The 21,190-nt window shown below is 55.1% G+C and overlaps 2 protein-coding genes across 5 annotated transcripts; one reads left to right on the plus strand and one right to left on the minus strand.

The window, feature by feature from the left end:
• The first annotated feature begins 18 nt into the window (after positions 1–18).
• Positions 19–15,014, plus strand: EPN1 (epsin 1). Of its 4 annotated transcripts, none has more exons than XM_041744973.1 (11): positions 19–281; positions 2,773–3,090; positions 7,527–7,776; positions 8,748–8,872; positions 9,307–9,381; positions 9,947–10,030; positions 11,515–11,800; positions 12,459–12,569; positions 12,795–12,875; positions 14,026–14,283; positions 14,382–15,014. In XM_041744973.1, the coding sequence occupies exons 2-11, from the start codon at positions 2,863–2,865 to the stop codon at positions 14,588–14,590; spliced, it is 1,707 nt and encodes a 568-aa protein (XP_041600907.1). In that variant the 5' UTR covers positions 19–281; positions 2,773–2,862; the 3' UTR covers positions 14,591–15,014. The 4 variants fall into 4 exon arrangements, with proteins under 4 accessions (XP_041600907.1, XP_041600909.1, XP_041600906.1 ...); XM_041744972.1 differs by having other exon boundaries at positions 20–281; positions 2,757–3,090; positions 12,792–12,875; XM_041744971.1 differs by having other exon boundaries at positions 20–281; positions 12,792–12,875.
• A 1,907-nt stretch (positions 15,015–16,921) lies between these two features.
• Positions 16,922–19,510, minus strand: RFPL4A (ret finger protein like 4A). Its single transcript, XM_041744976.1, has 2 exons — positions 19,225–19,510; positions 16,922–17,858 (listed from the first exon to the last, which is right to left on the minus strand). The coding sequence occupies exons 1-2, from the start codon at positions 19,508–19,510 to the stop codon at positions 17,275–17,277; spliced, it is 870 nt and encodes a 289-aa protein (XP_041600910.1). The 3' UTR covers positions 16,922–17,274.
• Positions 19,511–21,190: the final 1,680 nt, after the last annotated feature.

The following is a 21,190-nucleotide window of genomic DNA, read 5'->3' on the forward strand; positions in this document are numbered from 1 at the left end:
GAGGGAGGAGCGCGTCGCCACTTCCGCTTCCGGTCCGTCGCCTCCGGTTGCTTCCCGTCCGCTCAGCGGCTCCCCTCCCCCGCCCGGCTCTCTGCGCCCCTCCCGGGCGCCGGGGCGGCGGGGCCCTCGGCGTGCGGCCCACTCCGTGCTTCTGTCCGTGCACCTGAGTGCGCCTGTGCGTCCGTCGCCCGCGGCCAGGCGCGCGCCCCGCGACACCGAGGCCGAGCGGGGGCAGGGGGTTGCCCGCCATGACCCCCCGGAGCCCGGCGTGAGGGGCCGAGGTGAGCGCGGTCCAGGGGCGCTGAGGGCGCTCGGGCGTCCGTCGCGTGTGGCCCGTCGGCTCAGCCCCGCGGCCTTTGTGTGTGTGCGGCCAGCCGGCCTCGGGCGTCCGCCGGCCTGCGCCCTGGCCTCGGTTGCTGCGGGCGTCGCTGTCCGCTGGGATCCGCGCGCGGCGCTCGGGGTGACGGCCGGGCTTCGTGTCTGCAGTTCCCGGGCCTCGGGGCTTACCTGTCGCCTGTTTCCCATTCATTGGCGTCCTCGCGCTCCTCCCTGCAGCCCGGGGCCCCCCTGTGCCCTCCCGCGGGTCTCGGGAGCCGGGCTCCGCGGGCAGGCCCCATCCGTGCTCGCCGGCCTGTGGTATATCTGGGGTGACACCCCGGCCCCCTCGCCCGCCAGGTCGGGGCTGTGGGTGTGCACGGACGTGGCCCTGCGGTCCGCCGCCCGGAGCTCTGGATTCCATGATTGCTCACAGATCCCGACCTGTGTTCTGTGAGTCCTTTGAACGCCTCTCGCAGGATTTGCCCTCGCATTTGTCCTCCGTCTGATCTGATAACCTTTCTTTGAATCCGTTTATTTTGGAAAACTGGGTCCCATCCTAAGCAGTACCTGAAATCTTAGCTGTGTGATGCCCTGACGTTTTTTCTAACGCACTTTCCTACAATTGCAGTTAGAATGGAGCATCTTCCGTTACCACACTTTTGGAAATGCTCTTTGCTTCTGGTAATGACTGGCGGGCAGCGTTATTGAGGTCCCACTATCTGTGGGACAGGGAGCTAAGCACTGTATGTACCCATTGTATTTAATCACCAGGCCTGCCAGGTAGGAATTCTTTGCTGTGTGTCAGAGTCGTGCAGACTGGCTCCTGTTGGTAGCTCACAGCCAGAGTTTGGGCCCAAGCTTTGTGTGTTCTGTACCATGTTTTTCTCCTGTAAATTTGCAGTGCCAGGTTGCTATCCTTTCGTTCTGGGTCTCTGTGTTTGCTCTGTGTCGTCTGCCACGTGTCTGGCTCGCTGTGTCTCCTCCGTCCAGGTTTCTTGATGCCTCTTTCTCCACTTGCTTGTCTTGTTCCTGTCCCTCTGCGTCCTCTGTGTTGGTCCCCTCAGCTCTTCACCTCAGAGTTTCCGGCTGGCCTGCTCGGCCCCCTGACTGTGTGTGTCTTTGTGTGTGTCTCAGTGCCTGAGTTCAGAGCTGGGGCTGGCTGCCTGTCCCAGGATGTAGGCGGGTTGTGGGAGGCTCGTGGGCATAGATGTGGACTGTGGTTGTCAGAGTCCACTCTGGAGCCAGGGAAAGGCGGCTCTTGCTGTGCCTCAGTTCCCTACCCTGTGAGATGCTGTGAATCATGGAGTTGGGAGGATTAGTTGAGTCACTGTGCGTAAAGCACGGGGCAGAATGCCTGGCACAGAGTAGGGTCATGTCACTGCTTGCTGTCACGGTCACTGCCTGCTTCCCAGCCTTATCTTTCTTCCGTTGCCTTTGTTTCAGCGCCAGTTAGTTTAAAAGTGTAAGTTTTGGTGTGTCCAAGCAGCCAGAGGTTGAGTCTGCTGCTCTGCTGGGTGTGACCTTGGCTGAGTTAAGTCTCCATGAGCCCTTGTCTTCTTGTCAGTTAGAATGAAGCTGGTGGCATTGGATGAGATAATGGTCATCTTTTGGTCCAGGAGTGCCTGGCATGCTGCAGGGACCTAGGCAGCAGCCATGCTCATCCTTATCTCTCCTCCCTGAACCTCCAGCTTTCCCACCCTTGGGACGCCTCGTACCCCTGGCATTCCCCGCCTCTCACCTCTTTGTTCCTTTCTGGTCTCCTCTCCATGTGTCCTTGTGTCTGCCTCAGGGTCTGTCCTGTCCACTCCTGCCCTGGAGGTCTTCCCTGCCCTCCCTCCTTCCAGCTCTTCTGGGTCAGCTGCTCTGTTTGGAAAAGTCACGTCCATGGTGACGTGGTGTCTGTCCCCCTGGAGTTCAAGGGTCGACTGTAGCTACAGAGTTGGACTAGTATAAAGTCACGAGGGTGGCACAGTCTGCCTCTGGGGCCCCTGGGCAACAATGACCATGGTGTTTGGGTGTGAAATTTGGGAATCTTACACAGAGCTCTCGGGGTGAGTGGGAGTGACCTGGGCAGTGAGGGAATGAAGAACAGGGTGTTCATCTCGTGTTCACAGCATACTTCCTATCCACTGGGTTACGGGATAAAACCCCACTTGTTAGAGTGGAAAATGGAAATGCCAGAGTTCCTGGCCCACCCAAGGCAGGTGGCCGGGATGTGCCTAGCTGAGGTGCCCCAACCTGCGATCCTCTTTGGTACATTCTGCCTCGCTGAGCAGCGCCCCCAAGCAGGAAGGAGCTGGGCATGTTTGAGGAACTGAAAGGTAGACTGCCTAAGTCAGGGGTTAACAGAAGCTAGAAGCTTCTAGGCCCCAGGGGCAGGGGGGAGCCCCAGGAGGGTGTGCACCAGCCAGCCCCAGGTCCCACTTGTGTTTCCAAAGGGTCTTTCCTCCTCAGATGCGGTGACCCAGCAGCCCCTGCCGCTGTCTGCTTCTTCGAGCTTCCTCCTCTCACTACACCCCAAGGGGCTCACCACCACCTGCCACCATGTCGACCTCGTCCCTGCGGCGCCAGATGAAAAACATAGTCCACAACTACTCGGAGGCCGAGATCAAGGTCCGAGAAGCCACAAGCAACGACCCCTGGGGCCCATCCAGCTCCCTAATGTCTGAGATCGCGGACCTCACTTACAACGTCGTTGCTTTCTCTGAGATCATGAGCATGATCTGGAAGCGGCTCAATGACCATGGCAAGAACTGGCGGCACGTCTACAAGGTCAGTGCCCGGGCTGCAGCGGGCTTCACGTGCACACGTCTTCATGGGCAGGTGCAGGGCTCTGCTGGGAGTGCCATCAGGTCCAGCCTTCCCAGTTTGCAGGAGGAGCTGGAGTTCTAGGTCTTCACGTGAAATCTCTCTCCTTTTGTTTCTCTTCTCATTTAACAAGGGCAACAAACACAAGGGTTTAAGATTTTGAGTCCTGTGAGCTAAACTTCACTTTGAAAACATAGCGCATTCACAAGATTCATCCACATAGAAGGTCGAAGCAGGTGCATGGTGTTCGTCCTCCTGTGCACCCACAGCCCTGGTCCCTGTCGGGGCAGCTGGTGTCCTCAGCTTGTGTGTGGTCCTCCAGGATGACCCGTGTGTGCGCGTCCCCAGGCACCAGGGAATTTGGGGGCCGTGGTACCATCCTGTATCAGAACACAGAAGTGCACATGAAAACCAGTGGATTTGATCACGTATAAGCTGTATCCCAGTTCTAAAAAAAAAAAAAAAAAAAGATGAGTTTAAATATTACAGATCGTTTCACATCAGAATATAGCAGATTTGCTACCTTTTTTCTTTTCTCTCTCCCGTCACCCGCTAGGTACCCAATGATGAATTTTTAAGTGGTCTGTGATGTATTGCTTCTGTGAACAGGACTGCCATGGATATCCTTGTATGTTTGTCATTCTCTAGAAGTGGAAGTTCTGGGTTGAGGGGCGCATGCCTGTGTCATTTTGATAAATGTAGGTAGAGTGCCCCTCATAGAGAGTCTGTTGACTGGTCCCCAGTGACACGTGCATGTGTCCTCTTTCAGTGAACAGACAAGACCATGGGTGGTGGTCAAAGGGAACATGTCTTTGGGCAATGCTCAGTGAGGTGGTTTCCTGTCTTCTATCCTGGGGCCTGGTGTCCTCCCCTTGGGTTGGGAATTGGCATTGGGCATGGTCTGGGGCAGGTGCCCAGGTCCCACTCCTGGCTGTGTGGCTCAGAGCGGCCTGTGGACCTCCTTCCTTTTTTTTTTTTTTTTTTTTTAATTTTTATTTATTTATGATAGTCACAGAGAGAGAGAGAGAGAGAGAGAGAGAGAGGCAGAGGCAGAGACATAGGCAGAGGGAGAAGCAGGCTCCATGCACCGGGAGCCTGATGTGGGATTCGATCCTGGGTCTCCAGGATCGCGTCCTGGGCCAAAGGCAGGCGCTAAACCGCTGCGCCACCCAGGGATCCCTGTGGACCTCCTTCCATGTGAGGGTCTGGCTGCTGGGGGTGGAGCTGGTGTGAGCTGCAGCAGTGTCAGGGAGTCCTCTTGCTGCCGAAGCCTTTGAATGTTGGTTGAGGGCCTACTCTTTATGGCCACGGACCAGGCAGATGAAGCCCCAGACCCATGGACTCCAGCTGGGGCCTGTGCTGGCCACGCTCTGTCCTGTTCCTGAGACCTGAAAATGCTCTGACTCATTTGTATGCCCATCTCAACAAACCTGGGGTGGGTCCTCATTCCCACAGAGTCTGTGCTGCATCAATTATTTGGCTCTTTGTTGTGAAGGACTGGGTGGTGTTTGTGTAGCTGAGAATCAGGGAAAGGGTGGGGAGTCTGGATGAGCCTTCGTGTGGAGGTGAAGGGAGGGGACAGGACTGGGAGGGCCTTTTGAAACCTTGAGAGCAGCTTGGTGGGGCTCATGGACTGTGTGGCAAGGAGATGAGCCCTGTGGGGCTCTGCTCTGCTGGAGACATGCTGCTGTGGGCACAGAACCCCCGTGAAGTACATTTTTTGGTCCCTCTTAGGAGGGGACACTGAGGCACAAGGAGGGCAGGGGGTGGGAGAGGAGCCCCATTCTCCTAGCTCAGTTGTGTCACCTCCTGCTTCAAGGACTTAGCGGTCTCAAATTTTTTTTTTTTAAGATTTTATTTACTTATGAGAGAGAAAGAGAGGCAGAGACATAGGCAGAGGGAGAAGCAGGCTCCATGCAGGGACCCTGATGCGGGACTCAATCCCAGGTCTCCAGGATCACACCCTGGGCCAAAGGTGGTGCTAAACCGCTGAGCCATCGGGGATGCCCCAAGTTTTGTTTCTTAAACCGAGGTCAACACGCTATGGCCCGTGGGCCAAAGCTGGCCTACCACCTGTGTTCGTAGGTAAAGTTCTGTCGGTGCGGACAGGCCTGTGCGTCTGTGGCTGTGTCCTCTGTCACATGGAGCTGAGGGATCAGCACAGGGGCCGTGTGGCCTGAAAAGCTGGGCTATTGATCACCTGGGCCTTTTATTTATTTTTTTTTCCTGGGCCTTTTAGAAGAATGTTGCGGTCCCTGTTTTAGACTAACTCCCATATGCCAATGTTGTTCTACCTCTGTGAGCAAGTGGTTTTGAAAATTAACAGAGGCTATTGGGTTGTCCCGCTGCTTGCTTTTGAGAAAATGTTCACGTTTGCTGTTGCGGCACCCATCTTGAGCATACAGCCTGATCTGCTCTCTCACGTGTACACACCTGTGTAGCCAGCACCCAGATGGAGACAGAGGGTGTCCCTAGCTCCCCCAGGCTTGCTCAGCACACTCCTCCCCCAGAAGCATCCTACCCTGCCTTCTGTCTGCCAAGCTCATTCTAGAACTTTCCATGGGCTCATGCACATGGTTCTTTGTGTCTGCTTAGGTTGGTCCCCGCCACATCTGGGAGGTTTCTTTACATTATCTTGCTGCGTGTGCTGCTCGCATCACATGAGCACACTGCCTCATACATGTGCATTTGACTCTTGGTGGGTGTTTGGGTTATTTCCGGGTTCATTGTCTATTTAACTGTACTTCGAAAGTTTCCAGAGCCCTGGAAACGAGTTCTTATAATTTTTTGGGTGGGAGTCCCATCCTGGACTGAGGCAAGGTTTATCTGGGATCTGTTGGTCTCACATAGTTTAACTGTTGGTCTGACCTGCTGGGTGGGAGACTGGTGTGTGATGTGTGCTATGTGCTGCCCTTCTAGTCCGAGCACAGCTGGCCCAGGACTGGTGGAGCCTGCCTGCCTTCTAGCCCAGGTGTGACTGGCAGCATGATTGCTTCTTTCCTTTCCACTGTAATGCATAAACACCCCAAGGGCTGGTTAAAGACTAATTTGTGATTACAGGCACACATTCTGTTCACACACCTTCAGGAAGCCTGCCAGATCCAGGCCTGGCTCCTGTGGGTGGTGGGGAGTTAGTGCTGACCCACAGCAGGGCTCCCTGGCAGGTCCTGCAACTGCTGAGCCAGCTCAGCTGAATCGGCCAGGTCCTCCCTTTCTGTCACCTTGCTCTGGGGCGCACACTGAGGTGCACCCTTGTCTGCGGCCTTGTGGATTTTTTTCTCATGTGTGTCTCTGTGCGTGTGTTTAAGATTTTATTTATTCACGTGAGAAAGAAAGAGTGCGGGTATGCGCGCGCACAAGCTTGAGAGACAGAGGCAGAGGGAGAGAATCAGGCTCTCCACTGAGCAGGGAGCCTGATCCTGGGCTCAATCCCAGGACTCTAGGATTTGACCTGAGCTGAAGGGAAATGCTTAACTGAGCCACTCAGGCACCCTCTCATTTGATTTCAACTTGTTGAGAAGAGACTTTGTTCTCCTGTCCTAAAACGCAAAATCACAAGGTGCTCCTGCGTCCCTGTCCTCTTGTTCCTCCTGTTCCCAGGACACACATGTCCCCTACAGAGAGCCGGGGTCTCAACCACCCCTGCAGACTCGGCACCTCCCTCCAGACTCCCAATTCGGGTAAGGGAGTTGCCTCCCTGTCATCCTTAGAGTGGGAAAGTCTTAAATTGGAGGTGGTGACGCTTCCCAGGTGTACAGAACGGTAGGGAAAGCAGCTTCATTCCTGTGTCTTGGGTGCCTTGAGTGTCGTTTAACAGGCATGTCTCTTTGGCTGTCTTACTTTGGGTTTTCCTATTAGAGAAATAGAGCCGGGTCTGCACCCCTCAGGGAAGCCCAGGTGGGGCTGCAGTGACCACACCTGTTATTTCCCTACTTATGTCTTTTTATTGAGACACATGTAGATGCCATGCCGTATGAGTCACCCTCATAAAGTGTGCAGTGCCGTGGCATCGAGCACGTTCCCAGGGTGGGCAGCTGTCCCCGCCGCCCTGGTCTAGTGTATTCCTGTCATCCTGAACACAAACCCCTTCCCATTAAGAGTCACCCAGCCCCTGGCAGCCATGAACCTCCTTCCTCCATGGATGTGCCTGAGGATGTCTCACGTGAGCATAATTGTGGGCCGTGTGTGCTCTGGCATCTGGTTACTTACACTCAGCATGTTTTCAGGGTCTGCAGGCGGCAGCACGCAGCTGTGCTTCGTTCTTTCTTATGCCCAGGTAGTGCCCACTGTGCTGATGGGCCACGTCTGTTTCTCCACCTGCTGATATTATGTGGGTTGGTTATGTGGGACTGGGATCCTGGCTGCCTCGTGAGTGACTGGTGTGCCCCCCTGCCCCGAAGGCCATGACCCTGATGGAGTACCTCATCAAGACCGGCTCGGAGCGTGTGTCTCAGCAGTGCAAGGAGAACATGTATGCTGTGCAGACGCTGAAGGACTTCCAGTATGTGGACCGTGATGGCAAGGACCAGGGTGTGAACGTGCGTGAGAAGGCCAAACAGCTGGTAGCCCTGCTGCGTGACGAGGACCGCCTGCGAGAGGAGCGTGCCCATGCGCTCAAGACCAAAGAGAAGCTGGCACAGACCGCCACTGGTGAGGCCTGCTGCCCCCAGGAGGTCCAGCCCAGCCTCCTCCACCCCGGCTTTCTCAAATACCCTGGTGGCCAAGGGTCTGGGGTGCCTCCTTGCCTTGTGTCCAGGTGCTGAGCCCTCTTGCTCCCCCTCCTTCCAAGCCAGGTGGGCTAGAGTTCAGCTTTAGGCTGTCCCCTCACAGGAGGGTCCTTCCCTGTCCCTTTCCCCACACTGTGGGACTCGAGAGCTGAGAAGTGTTCTGTTCACCCCCAAATGTTGACCAAGAGCCACTTGAGGGCCCAGGTATGTCCCTGCCCTCCACGCAGGCCCTGGAGCTGCCAGATGGTGCTCCCTTGGTCCTGCCAGGGGGCTGCCCAAGGTCAGAGATTAGTGACAGCTCTCTGAGGAGGGCCAGCTGGGAGGACCAGGTGGGCATGTCCCCCAAGCTTAGCTGGTCCTTTACCTGTTAAGCCCTGTGCCCCGTTCATCCCTCCTTGCAGGTGGTCACCTCCTTCGCATTCTCTGTCCCTCCTTCCCTTTCTTTCCTCCTGCCAGTCACCTCTTGTGTCAGTCACACCCAGGATGGGGTTGGGGGTTGAGGATGCTGGTACCGTCCTTCCCCTAATGCCAGCTGGTTCCTGCCACACAGTTCTCCACTAGCTCTGAAAATGCAGGCCCTGGACATGCTGGGAGCTTTGTGGGGCCAGGGATGAAGGACCTGTGTTTCCATGGGCTCTGTACCAGGCCCCAGGCATACAGTGTGGGAACTCCGGTCATGGGCTCTGAGGCTTCCAAGCTTCCTCCCTCACCTGGTGGACTTGTGGTTTTGGGCCAGCAGGGCTGTCCTTCCTTGACCCCCATCCCTCATCTTCCGGGGGTGCTGGACAAACCTGGCTCACCAGCCTGCCCCCACCCCCAGTGGAAGCCCAATGTTGGGGCTACAGGGTCCCCTTCTTTTTTTCCACCTGTGTCAGTTGCTTTTTGCCACTGCAGCCTCCTCAGCAGCGGTGGGCTCCGGGCCCCCACCCGAGGCAGAACAGGCGTGGCCACAGAGTAGCGGGGAGGAGGAGCTGCAGCTCCAGCTAGCCCTGGCCATGAGCAAGGAGGAGGCTGACCAGGTACTGGCCTGGGTGGGTGTGACGGGCGCGGCAGGGCGTTTTGACTTTGGTTCTGCCATCCCATCTCCATCCCTCACCCCTCAGCTCCTAAGGGCTTGTGCTCTCTGTCTCCCCCTCCCCCACCTCTCTTGCTTGTCCGACTGTCCCTCCCTCCCTCCCTGCTTCATTCTGTCTCTCCCTCCCCTTGCCCCCTGACCTGGTCTTCCTCTCTCCTCGTCCTGGGCATTCTTGTCCCTTCTTTCAGGGATGCCTGTCCCTCACAGCTCCTGTCCCATGCTTGTCTCTCTGTGTGTGACTGTGTCTGCAGCTCTTTCCATCCCTGGCTCTCCTCTGTTGCTCTGTGTGTGTGTCTGTCTTTCCTCTTCTCCTTCCCCCTCCCTCTCTCTCCCCATCTTGTGTCCCGCCCCGGCCCCTTCATACTCTTTCTCCCCCAGCCCCCGTCCTGCGGCCCCGAGGACGACGTCCAGCTCCAGCTGGCCCTTAGTTTGAGCCGAGAGGAGCACGACAAGGTCAGAGCAGCCTCCCTACCCTTCCCAGGGCTCCCCTCAGACCTTCCTCAGGTCCCTGCCTCCTTGCCCCTCCCTGCTGCCCCCTCCAGCCCTGTCCTTAGTGTGCACAAATTTGCCTCAGCATTTCCAGCTATGGGACCTGTGTCACATGGGTCTTCAGATGGGTCCTCAGGTGGGTGCAGTCCCAGTACGGGAAGCAGGTGCCTTTTAGCTGCTCTGGGTGGCAAGGGAGCCCTTTCCTCGCCCTCCGCCACAGTCCAAGGCTTGGTCCTCTCCAACCAGCAGCAGACACTGCAGTCAGGCACCTGGTGGGAGGGCCCATCTTCCCCTGGGCCACACGCTTCCCAGGCCTGTCAGAGCAGTGCCAAACCAGGCCCACCTCCTGCACACCATCCCTACATCCCCGTTCTCCCAGACCACACGTTCTTCCCCATCCCCTTCTTCTCACACATTGTCCACATCCCATTTTAATTTTGTCACTTTTGTCTGTGGGGGAGAGGGTTCTTGGGCCCCAGTTGCTTGCATTCTTAGCCTCCTTCGCTGCCTGCTTTCATGACCCAAACAGGAAGAGCGGATCCGCCGTGGGGATGACCTGAGGCTGCAGATGGCTATAGAGGAGAGCAGGAGGGAGACCGGTGGCCAGGAGGAGGTGAGCATGGGCAGGGGCCTGGGACAGGGTGTCAGGGTGTCAGCGGCAGCAGGTAACCATCTTCTTGTGGACGCGTGTGGAGACTGGAAGATGCTTCTGTCGGAGACCTTTGCCTGTATTTGCTGCGGGAGATGTTGCTTCTGCTGGTCAGTTCTTGTGGCTTAGTAGAGTGAAAACCCCCACCTGGTTGCGCAGGAAGGGGACAGCATAGAGTTCATCCACACTCACATTGTTCTGGACCCCGAGGGTTGGTGGGTGAGGGAGACCTGTCTGGTCCCCAGCCTTTGGGCCTCTAGGCCCCCCAGTGGAGACAAATGAGGTTTGGTGCTGTTTCAGTTTGTGCTGCTTCAACCCTTCTCTTGGCTCTGAGAGTGGACGGGATTTGCTCCACATGTCAGGGCCAAGGTCACCCGTGTAGCTGGGGCATCCACGTTGGCCTCCTCCATGGTCTCACCAGGCACTGTGGGTGTCCTGAGCGTCTCCACAGTGAAGGAGTGCAGACGCCCTCCTGAATTGGCAGGGGGGTGGGGGCAGCGAGGTTGGGCTGGCTGACTGGTTAGCCACGGGGGTGCTCTTGATAGAAAAGCTTGGGCACCTGGGTGGCTCAGAGGTTGAGCATCTACCTTTAGCTCAGGTCGTGATTCCAGGATGCTGGGATCGAGTTTCACATTGGGCTTTTGCATGGAGCCTGCTTCTTCCTCAGCCTATGTCTGTCTGTCTGTCTCTCTCTCTCTGTTTCTCATGGATAAATAAATCAAATCAAATAAAAAGAAAAGAAAGAAAAGCTCGCTCAGGCCAGCCTTGGCCAGAGGGTCTCACTGATGCCTGACAATTCAGTGTCCTGGAGGAAGGTGGCACCAGGGTTGCAGGGCTTTGGTCCCAGCACCCTGCCACTTTTGTCCTGTGGGGACAAGAGGTGTGGCACTTCTGTATCCAGAGATGCTGAGTGTTCTGGTTAGCTGGGTTCATCCCCGGATGTGGGGAGATTGTATGCACAAGGGTGTATGTGTGCATACGGGTAGCCATGGACATCTGGAGTATGTGGTGATGCGGGATGAGTGCTCAGCCTTGGGCCAGGACTATTCAGGGTGGACTCAGGGTGGGAGACCCAGGCAGACCTCCCAGAGGGTGGGTGAGGGGTAGCTTTGGACCTTGGCCTCTGTCCTTGTTGGGGACTGGGAGTGGATGGAGGGTTTGGGGCAGGGCCAGGTGGCACTCTTGGTATTTGGTGGTGGCTGGGCTGGTGGTAGGGGAGGCAGACAGAGCTGGGGCATAGCAGGAATGGGAGGTGGGGAGGCTGACTCCTCCTGTCTCGTGGCCCTTGGCCGTCCCTCCTTGGCTGTGGGGCTTCCCCCATCGCACCCCATCACACTCCAGCTCACTCTCCCCTCTCTTCTTCTGTAGCGTCTGTCATCTAGGTTCTCTTCCCAGTCCCCTGGCTACACTGCTCATGCTATATACGCTCTTTGTCCTTTGTCTTGCAGTCATCCCTCATGGATCTTGCTGATGTTTTCACGGCCCCGGCTCCACCACCAGCCTCAGACCCCTGGGGCGGCCCAGCGCCCATGAGTGCCCCCACCTCAGACCCTTGGGGTGGGGCCCCTGTCCCTCCAGCTGCTGATCCCTGGGGTGGTCCGGCCCCTACACCAGCCTCTGGGGACCCTTGGAGGCCTGCTGCCCCTGCGGGGCCCTCAGTTGACCCTTGGGGTGGGACCCAGGCCCCTGCTGCTGGAGAGGGGCCCACGCCTGACCCATGGGGGAGCTCTGATGGTGAGTGCTGATTGCCCTCCTGCTTCAGCCCCCACATCCAGTGTGCAGTCTGGGATATACCCTGGGGACAGGAACAGATAGTCAAGTGGATGACAGGCAGCTGTGGGGGTCAGATAAGACAGCCCAGAGGAGAGTGGGTGAGGGAACCTTGAAGGACAATGAGAAGGGTATCGGGCTGTTGGGGTGTGGAGAGGCTGCTTGCTAGGGTGGAGTCAGGGTGGGGTGGCTGCGGAGCCTGGGCATAGGCAGGCTGGGAAGGGGTCACATACCCGGTGGGGACTTCAGGGAGCTGTGGGGGCTTGAGGTGTGGAGTTGGGCACACCTAGGTGAGGCACACACCCAAGGCTGCTTTCCCAGCTGGGGAGCTTCTTAGGGGGCTTCCTAGAGGCACCAAGGCGGAGGAGGGCTTTGCCAGGAACGGATACATGGGCAGAGGCCCAGCAGTGTGTGAACCATGGTTAGATTATGGGGACAGGGCTGGCTGGGGCTGGGCCCGAAGCCCCTGGGATATCTAGCTGCATCCTACAACATTGGTGAGCAGGGTGGGGCTTTGGGGAGGTGATGGACCTAGAAGGGAGAGGCTGGAGGGGATGGGCACAGATTCTAGGTAACAGTGCCTCCAGCCACCAGCCTCTCACATGCCTCCTTCCTCACCCAGGTGGGGCCCCAGCTGGCGGACCCCCTGCCTCTGATCCCTGGGCTCCAGCCCCGGCCTTCTCGGACCCCTGGGGAGGGTCACCTGCCAAGCCCAGCACCAATGGCACCGCAGGTAGGTACTGGGTGGGCTCTGGGGTCAAGCAGACAGGGTCTGAGTGTGTGTGGTGTGGGAGGTATACAGGTGAATGTGGGATGTGTCTGGTCTCCTCAGTGCTGGGAGGCAGCAGGAGGCCGGACCCCTCGATGAGCTGAGCCGACATCCTGGGTGCTGGGGGGCAGGGGGAGCGGAAGGCTGGTCTCTTTGATGAGCTGAGCTGATATCCCGCCCATATAGCAGTGGGGTTTGATGCTGAGCCAGATGAGTTCTCTGACTTTGACCGACTGCGCACAGCCCTACCGACTTCTGGGAGCAGCACAGGTGAGCCCCACCCCACCCACCGTCCCCACCCTGGCCCCACCCAGCCTGTGGGCTCCTCAGGTGGTCCTGCAGTCCCTGTGGACTGCTTCTGAGTGAGGGGTTAAGCAAGGTGGATGCAGACCACCTTGCTCAGATGAGACCTAGCACCCGGGCAATTTTATTGAGGCTTGATGTTGTATCTTCAAAATGAAAGTTTTAAGTTTGTTTCAAATAACTTTATATTTAGAGAAAATTTGCAAGAATGGTAAAAATAATATAAAGAGTTTTCTTTCTGAAATTTCCCCAAGTACTGACCTGATTGATTTCTTTCCCTGGAATGTTTCTCTTGGTGTGTCTGATGGCCTGACCAGCTATACCTGGGTTGACAGCAGTGTGGCAACACACTGACCACAAGGGGCCTCTGGTCACCGTGTCCCCTTCCTTGCATGCCCACTGCTGCCTCAGGATAGCACCTTGCCCAGCAGGCGTCCTGTCCATGGGGCATCTTGTCTTTGGGCGTCCTGTCTCCTGCATCTTCTCCAGGCAGAGATAAGACCAGTCCCTGTGAGGTGTTGGGAGGGCACAGGAGCCTGTACCTGGGAGGCGCTGAATGTGTCTTCCTGCAGCAGTGGTATTCCCCTTGCTTCCTTTCTTTGCTCATCTTTGAGTGAGTCAGACCTGTAGGAGCGGGAGGATGCAGGACAGATGGGAGGTGAACCGAGAAGGACAGGCAGGGCCCCCACAGTCCCGACTCATCCCCCAGGGTCCTTGGTTACTGCACAGTCTGCAGTTGATATTCCTTTGGGCCTTTTCTTGTATCTCCGCACCAGTTTGTGCATTTCCTGACATCACAAAGGATTCCTAAATCTCTCTTTTTAAGCCAAATGTCAAGCTAACAGAAGTCACCTAGGCTGCTAGGATTTTGTTTGCCCACCATGAAGCTTCTGTTGAGGACCAGGGAACCAGTGGGGCTTCTGTGGGACCAGAGGAGCATCCCTTAGGTCATGTTGCCCCTCGCTGGCTCTTTCCCAGCAGTCTGTGCCCTGCAGGTTGTCAGCTGATGTCCTCGGATGCGTGTCCCTCCCTGGGCTCTGCCTCACAGGACCACGGCCTCCCTGTACCAGGTCCCCACTGCTCGTCTTCCCCTGACCCCCTCTCTGGCTCCTTCTAGGGGAGCTGGAGCTGCTCGCTGGAGAGGTGCCCCCCCGCAGTCCTGGGGCATTCGACATGAGTGGGGTCGGGGGATCTCTGGCTGAGGCTGTGGGGAGCCCCCCACCCACAGTTGCTCCAACCCCCCCACCGCCCACACGGAAGACACCAGAGTCATTCCTGGGGCCTAATGCAGCCCTCGTTGACCTGGACTCGCTGGTCAGCCGGCCAGGCCCCACGCCGCCAGGAGCCAAGGCCTCCAACCCCTTCCTGCCAAGCGGTGAGTGTGGGCCTTCTAGGCTGGTCCTGCCCACTGACCTCCTCCCCAGGCAACCCTGACCCTGCTCTGCATGTCTCCTCTTCTCTTCTCTCCTGTAGGAGCTCCGACCACTGGCCCCTCCGTCACCAACCCCTTTCAGCCCGCGCCCCCTGCGACGCTCACCCTGAACCAGCTCCGGCTCAGCCCTGTGCCTCCGGTCCCTGGAGCACCACCAACATACATCTCTCCCCTTGGCGGGGGCCCCGGCCTGCCCCCAATGATGCCCCCAGGCCCCCCAGCCCCCAACACTAACCCCTTCCTCCTATAATCCAGGAGGGAGGGGGATTTGGCCTGGCCTGGCTTCCCCCATTTCTGCTCCTTGAGAGACCAGTGTTGTGAGTGCATGTGAAGCGGCGGGGGGGGGGGGGGGGGGGGACCCCTGCCCCCACCCCCACCCCAGCATCCTCCCCCTCCTGGGGCCCACTCACACTACACCCTCTTCCATGTCCCCCCACCCCACCTCCCTGGAGAGAAACTGGACATGGGGGATGGGGAGGGGTGCTGGCCAGAGGAAGACCCCTTTCCTGTGGCATTAGAAAGGGGAGGGACAGCTGGGGGTCCCCCCACCCATCCCCCTCCCTCCCAACTGGCCCCTCAATCAGTGTTTGAGCCTCCTCGTCCCCGTTCGCACCCCTTGGTGAATCCTTGGTGATAATTTTGGCAACTTCAGGAATAAATGGCAATTCTCACGAGTGTGGCTCCCATCCATCTCTTCCTGCCTCAGTGGTTTGCTCCAGCTCTCCCGCTGAGCTGCTCTGACCTGTCCCCATTGTGGGCACTTGTAGGGGAGGGGCAGGAGGGGGGTCCCGTGGGTGTGTTGGCAGAGGAGGGCCAGAGAGGGGCTGGCGGGGGTGGGGTGGGGTGGGAGGAGGGCCTGGTCTGTGATGGGCCTGTGCCTCCAGACACAGAGGCCCTGCACTGTGCTCCCAGCCCAGGACCCCCACATGCACCCTGCCCTGCTCCCCTCCTCCCTGGGATATTGGTGTGTGTGCTGGTGTGGCCCACTGTGTTAGCCTGTCCTGCCCGTGCGTGTTGTCTCCCCTCCTTGTGCCTGTCTCTGCTAGCCTCTGCCAGCCTCTGCTTCACCCTCCTTTGATAACTTGTCTGCCTTCCGTGCGGAATCCTGTCCTGCTTGCCCCCCCCCCCCCTGTGCCTCCCCACCCTGCACATGGGAGCCCACACCCCTTCTGAGCCATCGGTGTGCACAAGCCATGCAAGCCAGCTGGCTGCCTGCTGATTTTTGTAAATAAAGTTTTATTGGAACACAGCCACTCATTTTCATATTGTCTGTGACAGCTTACACCTACAAAGGCAGCATCAAGTAGGTGTGACAGACACCACCTGGTCTGTGAGCCAAATATATTTACCATTGGGCTAAGAAAAGTTAGCTCCATGCATCTCCTCGTGCTGGTTTCTGCAGGCCTATCCTACTCCAGCCCATGGGACAGCCACACACTCCCCATGGGCTCTGTCATCTTTTGCTTCCTGTTATTTCTCTGTTGTCATTTTACTTTTAGGGCTAGTTCTTTTTCATCACTCATGTATTTTATTTTGTATATTTGTAATTTCAGAGGGCTCCTTTTAAAGATTACTTCTTAAAATGCACATTTTATGGACGTTTTCAAGCATGCACAATTGTGGACGAGTGTCATGACTTGCTTTCTAGTCTCTTGAATGCCCGCTGAACTTCATGGTTAGTGCTCCTGGCCAGTCCCCCTCCTCCAGCACCCTGGGAGCTGCCTCTGCCCCTAGGGGATGTACTAGCACCTATTTACCCTGGACTTGCAAGCATTAACCCTCTACTCTCCAAGGGGAATGAAGCACATGGCAGAAGTGTTTCTGGTACCTAGGAGTATGTTCGCCCTTTCCATTATCACTCTAGGCTTAAACCTAATGAAGCACCAAACTGGCCATTATACAGTGGAATATTAGTTGACAACATAAAACAGAAATGCTAACCATGGCTCTGAATTGGAAAGGTCTGGGTCCTGTGCAGATTCCCTCTGCCTGGATGGTGCACCTAGGTTCCCCATCCCCCTCCCCGCCCCCCCCCCTCAGTGACACACCCACCAGCCTCTAAAGAACCACTCTGGGTAGACAGCAGCTGGCTCACTGGAAACTCTGGGAGGACACATTTCTTCTATCCTTTGGCCTGCAGGCCACTGCAGGGATGAGAGGCAGGGGCAAATAGATGCATACCTCTTGCTTAACAATGGCACCCCTGTGTGCCAAGTTCTTCAGAGCCCTGTTGGATAAGGCTGCAATAGTCTTTTAGTGGAAGCCACCCCCAATGGGCCTGCCTTCTTATGTTTCAAGAATGGTGTGCACTTGAAAGTGTGCATTTCAGTTATTGAGTGAAGCTGAATACATAGACACACTTTACATAGGTAGTTTTGCTTATATATGACCTAGAAAATCAATTTATCTATTAGGTTACATGCAATTTTTAAATTAAATTAAATTTATTATTATTTTTTAAAAATTTTTATTTATTTATGATAGTCACAGAGAGAGAGAGAGAGAGAGAGAGAGAGGCAGAGACACAAGCAGAGAGAGAAGCAGGCTCCATGCACAGGGAGCCCGACGTGGGATTCGATCCCGGGTCTCCAGGATCGCGCCCTGGGCCAAAGGCAGGCGCCAAACCGCTGCACCACCCAGGGATCCCCAATTTTTTAAGTTTATAACCTCCATCACACACTAAGTTAATATTGCAGAAAGTAAAAACATTTGGAGATTGATCTGAAAATCCAGAGCCCATTCATTGGAACAGAAATATGAGAAGTCCCAAAGGAGATTTACTGTGGTGATACTTAATGTTTGATATCTACTTCTCCTTTATCTCATTAGTGTTCATGATTCTCTGACTGTTCCATGTTTGTCTGCTGCCCCTTGTACAGTCCATGTAACAAGCAAGAAAGGTCCCAGCTCCGGCTCTGAGCACATGGGAATTCTCTAGAAGTGTTCTGTATCAGAATCCACTGGAGAGCTAACAATGCCTGGATTCATTACAGGACAGATTCTCAGGAAGCCTTGACCATCCGTGAAAGGATTCGCAGGAGCAAAAAACGGACGCAGCAGCTCCACAGTAGGAATGCCAGTGAAGGTGAAAATATGGGATCCATCACTAATGTGATAAAAGGAAACAGTGCCAAAATTCATGTCCAGGAAGATGCCTAATCGGTGTAAGCGAGGGCTTACTGAGAGAACAGTCACAGGCATGGTGCTGGCTTGGAAGAGATCACCATTCCTCAAGCCCACTGTCCAGAAGCCAAGTTCTGAGGACAGTAGAATTGGCCCTTGTCGCTTAGCAGAGTCTCTGCAAACACCCACATCCCATTCCTTGCTCGTCCCCATGTCCACTTCCCAGTAGTGGCGGCCAGAGGGGAAGCCAGGGGAGCCCAGGACACAGATGGCATAGTCGAATCTCTCAGGCCGGGCACTCCGGTTCTGTTTGGAATACCCACAGCGGACAGTCTTCAGGTCCTCAGAAATGATAAGGTGGTGGTTGGCGGTGTCCACATCCAGAGTCACCTCCACTGTGGAAGAAAAACAAGCCAATCAGCAAGCACACAACACTCACTGGATGGCACTCTGCACGTCTGCTGCAAAGGCCCAAAGGTCTCGTCCACCTCCACTTCTTCATCCTATGCCTCTTCCCTGATCAGAATTTCCCTGGGGAGACTTCCCTGGCCCCTGATGAAGTTGAATGTGTAGAGAGGATGGTTATGATCAGACCTAGTCCCTTAGACCCCTCCCAGGGACATTCACAGGGGAAGGGGACCCCTCCCCTTCACATTCAGTTCTTTATTTGATTAAAGGTGCTTCTTCCTTTGGCACAGAACATATAAGAGACTATGACTGTTGTTTGTTCTCAAAATTATATTGCAAACTAGCACAGATTCCATGAACATACAGGCACCAGATGAATATGTCAAAGATGGAAGCTATTTTACTTAGTGCAGAACATTAAATATGGAAGTTTTTCACCTCTTTCTTCTTGCCAGTTACCTTCCTCATTTCCTGATGTTAGACAAATGCATCCCAGACATTTGCTTCCTGGGGTTGCAAACACACAGAGAAGTAAGGCTGGGGTTCCTGAGAGGAGCTGGGTGAACTCTGGATGGTCCAGGCAGGGGAAGGGACCCCGTGGGCACGAGTGGGGATGTACTGGGGTCTGGTAGCAACATAGATGCAGAGCAGTGTGCAGAGGGGTGGGGGATGTATGTGTGTGCTGCCTATCTCTGCAGCTCACTCTGAGCAGGAGGCTCTCCTAAGGAGACGAGTGGATGGAGCCAACACAGCCTCAGAAATAAACCCTCTGCACCAAAGACCAACTGTTTCACCTGGCACCCTGACACACAACTCTTGGGAAGATGCCCAGACCTTCTGACCATCAAAGGGGACTTGTCAAGACTTGTCATGTTTCTGGAACAGGGTTCACCATCCCAAATGTGAGTTGCATGGAGCTAGAAGTACACTTAGAACACAAAGCAGTCCGTGTCCTTCACTGCAATACCCACTCCAGCATGCTGCTCACACCCCTTCCCACCAAGGGGCCCACCCCTCCTCAGGACCCATCACAGAAGAGCAGGGACCAGAAGGATCACAGACATGGCTCCCTCCAGGGAGCTGGGGAGGTCCCACCTGGCATCCTGGCTAGAGTGTGTGAGATGTGCTGCTGAGCTGGGAGAATTTACCCTAACTCAGAGCTGTGAGGTGTGATTTTGGCGCAGGTTGGGATGGAAGGAAGCTTATTTTCTTTCTTAAGTTCTTACCTATACTTCTAGGTAAGAACAACTGTGGCTTACACAGATAAACATTTCAGCCCATGCCCCTCGTGTAATGGAGACTTAGGCAAGCTGTGATTTCCAGGGCTCTTTAGGGGGCAGGGGTAGGCTGTACCTTGGAACTTGCGCATCTTTGGGTTCATCTGTAGAGTGGCTCTCAGCTGGGGCTCGAGCTCCTTGATCTTTGAAACCAGCCTCCCAAGATGGGTACCGGGCCTCATGTCCTCCTTCTGAGAGACCACGGAGCAGGAGGGGCACAGTAAACCATGCCCGTTGGGCTCCTTCTGCAGTGAATCCATGCAGCGCAGGCAGCAGACATAACCACATTTCAGGTACATGGGCGTCTCCAGGTAGGTCAGGCACACAAGACATCTACTTCTTTCTTTAAAGTGTTCGGCCATCTAGGGAAAGATGTGCATATGGGACCCACTGAGAGTCAGATAGGAGGCCTTGGGCCATTTTCACCTCGATGTGTGTGGTGATTTGCTGTCACTACTACTGGGTAACGAAGGCACTGCATCAGTACAGATAGGACTTATAGCCCTTGGCTTCTGATATTTAAAATGCTGGTTGGGATGAAGGACAGGATCCATCCCCAGGCTGTAAGTGAGGTGCTGAGGTTTGTGCTGTACCTGGGTTGTCCTGTCTGGGGGCCGCCAGCCACATCCCGCTATATATAAGCACCGGAAATGTGCCATGAGTGTTTGGTGCACTCTCGATGGTGGCAAAGACACAGCAAGAAAAGAGAATGTCAGCTATCTCATTGAGAACTTTTAGACACTGAATACATGGTGAGAGGATTACCTTTTGCTTGCTAAGATTAATTAGATTTGTTTCCTTGAAGTCTGTTTATGAGGCCACCAGAGAAGGAGTTTATGATCACATAGTGGGTCAGCTTCTATTTGTCCTGGACACACTGGTTAGAGCCAGGAACACTTCCCCCCCTCCCCTCCCTCGCCCCCAGCACTCCCACCTGCACAGGACAGAACCCACGCAGATGATGGGAGGTGGGAGGTCTGTGGCTGGAGCTTTACTGGCTACCTCTGTGTTGGCCAAGTTCTGCTTTGACTCAAGAGTATTGGAGACCATTAAACTTCCAGGCTGCTATTGAAAACCAAAGTTCTGCCTGCTGGTCTTGTCAGAGGTCCCCATGCCCCTAGATGCACACAGTGTGTCTGCATGCAGTTGGTCTCAGATGTTACCTCCTGAATTTATTACTGTATGCTGAGACCTTGCTTTCTGATTGCACTCTTGGTAGAAATCTTAGTTTTTTGTGTATTTGAGTGTAGTTGACACACAATGTTACCTTAGTTTCAGATGAGCAACATAGTGATTCCACAAGTCTGCAGGTTATGCTGTGCTCATCCCAAGTGACCTACCATCCGTTACCAGACAACACGCATACAGCGTCACTGACTATATTCCCTGTGCTGTGCATTTCCTCCCCATGATTCACTGCATAACTGGACGCCTTCACCTCCTTTTGCCCACTCCCTACCTCCTCCCCTCTGGCAGCCACCAATTTGTTCTCTGTATTTGCGGGTCTTTGTAGACTTTTGAGAAATAGAAAGGAAATCCTGTGAGGTTGGACTCACCGAAATCCTGCTCTGGCCCCAGGTCTTCCCTGGCAGGGATAGCAGTTCTGAAGCGAGATCACCCAGGAGCAGCTTTTATTAGGGATGTTCCCGCCCGCCCACCTCGCCCACATCCTCCCTAATCCTACATCACCTCTAATCCAATCAGAGTTGGATTTAATGCTGGATTTTTCTCACACATTAGAGAGGCTACCACAAACAAAGGAGGTGATTGTATCTGGAAAGTGTTATTTTTAAGCTAATGTGAACACATTGCTGTCTAAAATCATTCTAGATTAGATGTCCAATATTCCCTCTCTGGGTGATAAGAATTGGAATCAAGGCTAAAATTTTTTTAAAAATGTGTCATTAGTAATCCTTGTACACAAATTGAGGCTAACTTCAAGTAGCTTTGATCATGACAGTGAAACCATTTTGATCCAGAAAATTGTTGAAGCCTACTCAGAAGTCTCTCCTAAAAATCACCTTACTAAATTTACCACGGTC

The sequence above is a fragment of the Vulpes lagopus genome, chromosome 2 (genome assembly GCF_018345385.1).
Source record: "Vulpes lagopus strain Blue_001 chromosome 2, ASM1834538v1, whole genome shotgun sequence".
Classification (NCBI taxonomy): domain Eukaryota; kingdom Metazoa; phylum Chordata; class Mammalia; order Carnivora; family Canidae; genus Vulpes; species Vulpes lagopus.